The sequence below is a fragment of the Brassica napus genome, chromosome C9 (genome assembly GCF_020379485.1).
Source record: "Brassica napus cultivar Da-Ae chromosome C9, Da-Ae, whole genome shotgun sequence".
NCBI classification, from domain to species: Eukaryota; Viridiplantae; Streptophyta; class Magnoliopsida; order Brassicales; family Brassicaceae; genus Brassica; species Brassica napus.
The window spans coordinates 334,392-341,440 of record NC_063452.1 but is presented as its reverse complement, the minus strand read 5'-3'; the positions used below and the strand labels follow the sequence as shown (position 1 = coordinate 341,440).

General features: G+C 42.3%; 2 protein-coding genes across 2 annotated transcripts; one reads left to right on the top strand and one right to left on the bottom strand.

The window, feature by feature from the left end:
• Nucleotides 1-332: 332 nt before the first annotated feature.
• Nucleotides 333-3,720, top strand: LOC125593492 (ascorbate transporter, chloroplastic). Its single transcript, XM_048770191.1, has 12 exons — nucleotides 333-624; nucleotides 862-945; nucleotides 1,042-1,385; nucleotides 1,458-1,565; nucleotides 1,652-1,807; nucleotides 1,883-2,098; nucleotides 2,200-2,409; nucleotides 2,486-2,623; nucleotides 2,707-2,808; nucleotides 3,019-3,084; nucleotides 3,174-3,258; nucleotides 3,415-3,720. The coding sequence occupies exons 1-12, from the start codon at nucleotides 570-572 to the stop codon at nucleotides 3,510-3,512; spliced, it is 1,662 nt and encodes a 553-aa protein (XP_048626148.1). The 5' UTR covers nucleotides 333-569; the 3' UTR covers nucleotides 3,513-3,720.
• Nucleotides 3,617-6,123, bottom strand: LOC125593491 (cytochrome P450 86A2-like). The gene is made up of 2 exons (XM_048770190.1): nucleotides 5,335-6,123; nucleotides 3,617-5,154 (listed from the first exon to the last, which is right to left on the bottom strand). The coding sequence occupies exons 1-2, from the start codon at nucleotides 5,754-5,756 to the stop codon at nucleotides 3,897-3,899; spliced, it is 1,680 nt and encodes a 559-aa protein (XP_048626147.1). The 5' UTR covers nucleotides 5,757-6,123; the 3' UTR covers nucleotides 3,617-3,896.
• Nucleotides 6,124-7,049: the final 926 nt, after the last annotated feature.

The following is a 7,049-nucleotide window of genomic DNA, read 5'->3' as shown; positions in this document are numbered from 1 at the left end:
TATATACGATAATAATTCAATTAAGTTACAAGCTGGGGCAAATATCTTCTAAAAAGGCCGTCAAAACAGATTCAACAGCAGCATAATGATAAAATGGCAGGCCCAAATAAAGCCCAGTGGATACGTGTAAGAATAAGTTCCTCGACAACCTTACCTGCTTTGTATTTTGTCGGCTTCCGAAGGTGTGTGAGTGAGGTCATCTTCGGCGGTAACGGCGCAGATATTTTCCACTCTAGCTTCCAGTAATACCCCTGATTTCGACCAATCAGTGTCTGGGCAACATGGGGGTACATTCGTAACAAACGGAGGTTCGAACGAGAAGAAGATGACGTGCCACGTGTCACTTTATCGACCCCCCTTTCCTCTCCTTCCGCATATGGCCACTGTGGACTTTCCCGCTTCGTCAGTCGATTAAGGCTCTACTCTCTCTCTCTCTCTCTCTTGTCCGAAGATTATTCGAAAACCTCTCTTTCTTCTTCTTCGTTTACTCCGCTAGCTATCCTTCCATGGAAGAAGCAGCTTGAAGATTTCTTCTCCCTTCAGTTTATTATATTTGTTTGGGACTGAGCATGGCTATCGGTGGCTTGATTTCAAACAGGAACTTTGGTTCCTTCGTCGGTTCAGGTATCTCGAGCTCCTTGTTTTTGTTTCTTCTCATGGTTTAGCATGGAATGGCCATTGGTGCATTTGGTGTTATTAATGATCGTATTATTGGGTTTATCAGATTATGTTAGCAAATGTTCTTGTTAAATGAACACCATGAGAGTACTAGATAGATAGCGATTTTCATTAGTGTTTATTTTCCACTCTCAAGAGTGAAGAATATTCAACTTCACCTTTTTTTTTTTCTATTCTTATTAGGGAATGGTGTTCAAAACGAAAGAGGTAGACTAGGTTTATATGGTGCAGATATTTCCAACAGAGTCATCATCCCCCGAGCAATTGGTATTTGTCCTAATCAAAGCTTTGATGCCTTACTCCTCCTCTGCTTTATCAAAAAAAAACATTTGTGCTAAATAATTCATTCTTCTTTTATTGTAGCATTGTGTCGTAATCATCAACCAAGGAAGATTTTATCTCTGCAAGCTAGTTTACAGCATGACACTGGACACATGACAAGTTTTGGATGTTTCCTTCAACCAGGAAACTTGGAGCATCATGGTATCAGGTTTAAGAACAGTAACAAAAACACATCTCGTCCCTACTACAAATCATCAGAGGAGTCCGATATCACAGAAGAAGTTGTAGACTCACTGTCATCTGCTGAAGCTCTTTTAGTCCAAGGAAATCGAAACAAAGCATCCCCTTGGTGGCAGCAGTTCCCTAGGCGCTGGGTCATCGTTCTCTTATGCTTTGCTTCCTTCCTTCTTTGCAATATGGACCGTGTAAGTGTCTATACTACTTATTCTAACTATCTGCTTTGTTTTACTTAATGAGATAGATGGCTTTGTGGGCAGGTGAACATGAGCATTGCGATTCTTCCCATGTCTCAACAATATAACTGGAACAGTGCTACTGTTGGCTTGATTCAGTCCTCTTTCTTCTGGGGCTATTTACTTACTCAGGTTCTTGTTCATACCCTCATGTCATATTCTTACACAACTCAAAAGAACCTTTAGCCTGAACCATGCTCATCCTCTCTTGAGTATAGATTCTGGGAGGTATCTGGGCAGATAAGTATGGAGGGAAGTTGGTTTTAGGTTTTGGTGTTGTCTGGTGGTCCATCGCCACCGTTATGACACCTATTGCTGCCAAACTCGGTCTCCCCTTTCTACTTGTCGTGCGGGCCTTCATGGGCATTGGCGAGGTTTGGCCTCTTCCTAATATAGTTGGGCTCAGACCTGTACAATTGTTCTCACTGGCTACTTTTTCATACCTCTAGGGTGTTGCAATGCCTGCCATGAACAACATGCTTTCTAAATGGATCCCTGTCTCAGAGAGAAGCAGATCGCTTGCACTTGTCTATAGTGGCATGTATCTCGGTTCCGTTACTGGACTTGGTTTCTCTCCTATGCTTATCCAAAAGTTCGGATGGCCATCTGTTTTCTATTCCTTTGGCTCCCTTGGAAGTATATGGTTTCTGCTTTGGCTTAAATATGTATGAAACTGAACTCTTCTTCTCCAATGACATGAGAGCAAAGATTCGGATAATCCATACAAAACCTTTAAACACTTTTGTTTTTGTTTCCTTCCTCTCAGGCATATAGCTCTCCCAAGGATGACCCTGAGCTAAGTGAAGAAGAAAAGAAGATCATACTCGGAGGTAGCAAACCAAGGGAACCTGTTACCGTCATTCCATGGAAGCTCATTCTGTCTAAGCCCCCTGTCTGGGCTCTCATTATCTCCCACTTTTGCCATAATTGGGGAACATTCATACTCTTGACATGGATGCCCACTTATTACAATCAGGCATGTACTCCAACTTCACATATGGTTAAATGCTTTTTTTACAAACAAATAAAAAAGATCATTTCAATTGTTCCAGGTGTTGAAGTTCAACCTGACTGAGTCAGGGCTGCTATGCGTCTTACCATGGTTTACAATGGCTGTATTGGCTAATGTTGGAGGTTGGATTGCTGATACTCTCGTCAGCAGAGGTCTTTCTATTACATCCGTTCGCAAGGCAAGACATACATTCTTGCATTTTCACAACACTTGTTCTCTGATGCTCTCAATCTCATAAAACTCTATTCAATGGTGTGTCAGATCATGCAATCAATTGGTTTTCTGGGTCCTGCCTTCTTCCTGACTCAGCTGAGCCGTGTCAAAACTCCAGCAATGGCTGTTCTCTGCATGGCATGCAGTCAGGTATTCGAAAGAGCCATAGTATTATTATTATGTATTAAAGCTATGATGCCATTTTTGGACTTGTACAGCTGCCGACATAAGATTATTCTTCTAAGAGTACAACTATAAATCGAACATAACATAAATGCAATGTCTGACACATGTCTCACTTAAGAACCATTCAAAAGGGAAATACAGCTCTGACATAAAGACTTATGTTGTCCCCAACAGGGCGCTGATGCGTTCTCTCAGTCGGGTCTCTACTCTAATCATCAAGACATTGGCCCACGCTACGCTGTGAGATAACATTAAGTTCACCAAACACTTATAAACTTGAAAATGATATGTTTTCATTGCAATAACTATGTCGACGTGGATCCTTCCAGGGTGTACTGTTAGGACTTTCAAACACAGCAGGAGTCCTCGCTGGTGTCTTTGGCACTGCAGCCACTGGCTACATCCTCCAACGAGGTAAACTGTATTTTCACAATTCTTCCCAATGACAGAGATTATGCACAATATTATCCGAAGTGGAGCATGTATCTTGCTTCTTTAAATTTCACTATATATATATATAGCTCTTAATTTCTGGTTTAACTTGCAATTTTTACCTCATAAAATGTATAGGTTCTTGGGACGATGTGTTCAAAGTAGCAGTTGGACTGTATTTGATTGGAACTCTGGTCTGGAACTTGTTCGCAACCGGAGAGAAAGTTCTCGACTAGCTGCAGCAAAATGGTGTGAAGAAAGCTTAATATCTGTTTTATTTCTCTGCTTTAGATCAAAATGCGACGTTGTTCGCTGCTCTGTTTCATAAGGTAACAACAAGTTGAAAATGTATTTTTTTTTAATTTTATTTTTGGGACTCTTTTAAAGCTTACAATATGTTGGGGAGAACAGAACAACAGTCAAAATGTAAAAGCTTTTACAACAGAGGAAAACAAAAACAAACGAAAGTAGTATTATTACCTTACAAATATCATATCACACACAACCAAACCAATATCTTTCGACTTTTACCACCCTTCTTCGTAATCACGAAACCCAAACGTAAATGTATGTATATAGAAAATATTATTATTAACCAGAATAGCTGTCTGACGCGACGTCTACACCGCAACCGCCACAGCCGCATTAACGGAGGAGACGCCTTCACCAATGACGCCTTTGCATTTCCCGTTAAGGCCGGCCGCGACGACATCGTTTATCTCCGTGCTAACGCGACTCTTCACGATCCCTTCCAAATTCCTCTTGTGCACGTTCACGACAAGTCCCTTCTTCATGAACAAAGTCAGCGACATCTTCTGCTCCACCTTATGTCCCGGCGCCACCGTCAGCCTGTGCCGGAGTAACACCGCCGCAGCTATCGTTTTCATCTGCAGATACGCTAGATCTTTCCCCAGACATATCCTCGGTCCGGCGTTGAACGCCACGAATCTGTACTGATCGTGATTCACGAACTTTCCATCTTCCGGCGAGATCCACCTCTCCGGCTTGAACTCAAGGCAATCCTCTCCCCACGTCGTCTTCATCCTCCCCGCCGCGTAGATCGAGTATGTCACCGACGATCCCGCCGGTACGAAGGTTCCGTCCGGCAGAATATCGTCGTTCACCACGTGCTTCGAGTCCTCCGGCACCGACGGGTAAAGCCTGAGCGTCTCGGAGAGCGCCGCCTTCAGGTAAACCAATCGATCCACCTCATCGAATCCTAACGGCTCCTCCGTCCACGACGAGACGTCGCTCCCACGTGTCTCCATCAGAACGGAGCATATCTCCCGGACGATCTTCTCCTCCACCGTTGGATGCGTCATCACGAGCCAGAAGAACCAGCTCAGCGCTACTGATGACGTGTCACGTCCGGCTAATATGAAATTAAGCGCCACGTGTCGAAGGAAACCCTCGCTGTACGACTGCCCTTTCTGATCTTTCTTCTTCATGAAACGGGAGAGGAGATCGTCGTGTCCCTGGACCCCGCTCTCTTGCTGACTCAGCAGCTCTTGCTTACGTGTGTTAATGACAGCGTCTAAATACCCCTCGATCTCTCCCAAGCTCCGGTTCAAGCTCACTTCTAAGCCGAGCCCAAGCCATTTCTTTATCCTCCACAGAAACTCCGGCAGAATAAACCGCTGGAGAGAAGCTTCGGTGGCTCGGTCGAAAGCCGAAGCGAAGCCGTTCTCGGGAAGTCCCGGCGCACAGGTTCGAGTGTCTTTCCCGAAAGCTAAACCGCATATGTTGTCGAATGTGAGCCGTAGTACCAAGTCTTGGAGGTCGACCGGCTCGCATGTGTTCTGAGCCGTTTCAAGAATTGGACAGAACCGGAGCTTGATTCCCCGGTTTACCCACCTACCCATGGCTTGTCTCAGCGTCCTATGCGTCACAAAGCCAATTACATTTAGCCGACAATTCATATTATTTATAATAATACCGAACCAAATCCACTAACTAAACCGGTTAATTGAATTACGAAAATGGTATGTTATGAAATCATTCGTTACGTGCACATGCATGGATTCTGCAATGTAATTAATCTCCGGTTTAAGAATCTACCTGGTGGTGAATTCAAGAGCGGCGGTTTTGCGCTGGAAGAGCCAGGTGTCACCGTCGGAGTTGAAGATGCCTTGGCCGAGGAAGTCATGAAAAACAGCTTGCCACGTAGGACCTTTAGGGTAGTTATCGAAGCAGGTCTTGAGCATGTGTTCAATGTTCTTGGGATCGGCCGTGACCGTCACGAGACCTTGCTTCTTTGCCAAGAAAGGCACTGCGCAGATACATGTCTGATACGTTCCGCCACACGCACGGAGGTTCTCAGTGATCCAGTCGTGCATACGGTCACGCTGCTCGATCAGACCCGGAAGACTCCCCAATATCGGCCAGACACGTGGACCCTTTAGCCAACGTGAGATCCGCTTAAACCACAGCCAGTAAGCTGCAGCGATCGCTACAAGCAGCATCGTATTGGATACATCCATATCTGATGATATTTCTCTCCCGAAGTAACTAGTAATTATAGGAGATTGTGATTGAATGACACGGAAATGATGAATGGTGTTTCCAAAACTGGTGGTGAGAGATAAATCAAGGTTTAGTATAAAAAGGATATGGTTTTCTTGGGAAAATTTATAGAGACAGAGAAGATGGCATTAAGAAGAAGAAACAAGCGGAGGAAATAAACTCTTACTGCTAGCCGTCAGAAGCAGCAACCCTCATTAATGAGACTGGTTGAGAGAGTGCATACTAATTGAATGGGATTTGAAAATTTAGCCGTCTTGAAAAAAAAACTCGTTTTGGTTAATTGGTGTGGAGATCAACTAATGACTGATTAGATTTTGAAGTCAAGGAATTGGTAAAAGTTTGAGGTATATAACAAGAGAGGGGGCAAGGTGAAGAAGAGAAGTCTCATTCAATGATGAATCCATTAAATGACTCTTAATTATTTATATATACATACATTATATGTATGTAATTTACAGCTATATTTTAATAATTATACTCCATATTGTGTGTGTCTCTCTGTGTGCTAGATTAAATGAGATTAGTTGAGAACCTAAAGGCACAGAAAAAGATAGATGAGAATAAGAAGAAGTAGGAGAAAGAACGAGAATCTTTTGATCTATTTTATTAATTCACATTTAATAAGGGTAAGAAGAGCTCAACACATGTATGATTAGGTAATGACATTAGGGTTTGCATGATATAATTAATGTATTTGGTTACATCGTGTACTAATACACATTTTAGGTTTGACTTTGTAGGTGATCGTAAACCAACGATCACGTTTTCTTGAAAACATGATTTTTTCACCACTCGATTAATTTGATTTAGTTTAGGTTATACTAGAGAAAAGGAGACGTGATTTTTAATCTTCTCGTTTTGGTTTATCAGCTTTCTTTATTTTTCTGGACTTTGGTAAGCAACTCGTGACTCTTCTGATCTAATTTGCTTCTTCTTTTTTTAATTGCATGGTGAAGAAAGTTTTAAAGAGTGAATTGATTAGTCCCACAAGAAAGAAATATAGTTTCTTGTGCATTTTGTTTATAGCCTGACCGATTACATTTTGTACTTTTACTATTTTAAACTGTTTTAAAGTATATATATAACAATTTTCATTCTAACACCCCCAACAAAATTGTTGAAATTCGAATATTAACAAAAACTATGTTCAGTAGACAAAAAAAAACATGATGAATTATGTGCATGCACAAATCTCAAGTAGGATTAGATGTCATGGCATTCATGAGATTTGAAAGTCAAAGGGAGCTGAC

Excerpts from the sequence above, each read along its gene's own strand:
- LOC125593492 (XM_048770191.1), top strand. The coding sequence starts at position 570 with ATGGCTATCGGTGGCTTGATTTCAAACAGGAACTTTGGTTCCTTCGTC. Across the intron at positions 1,566-1,651 it reads GGGGCTATTTACTTACTCAG|ATTCTGGGAGGTATCTGGGC; the intron begins GTTCTTGTTCAT and ends TCTTGAGTATAG. Across the intron at positions 2,809-3,018 it reads TCTGCATGGCATGCAGTCAG|GGCGCTGATGCGTTCTCTCA; the intron begins GTATTCGAAAGA and ends TGTCCCCAACAG.
- LOC125593491 (XM_048770190.1), bottom strand. The coding sequence starts at position 5,756 with ATGGATGTATCCAATACGATGCTGCTTGTAGCGATCGCTGCAGCTTAC. Across the intron at positions 5,155-5,334 it reads GCTCTTGAATTCACCACCAG|GACGCTGAGACAAGCCATGG; the intron begins GTAGATTCTTAA and ends TGTGACGCATAG.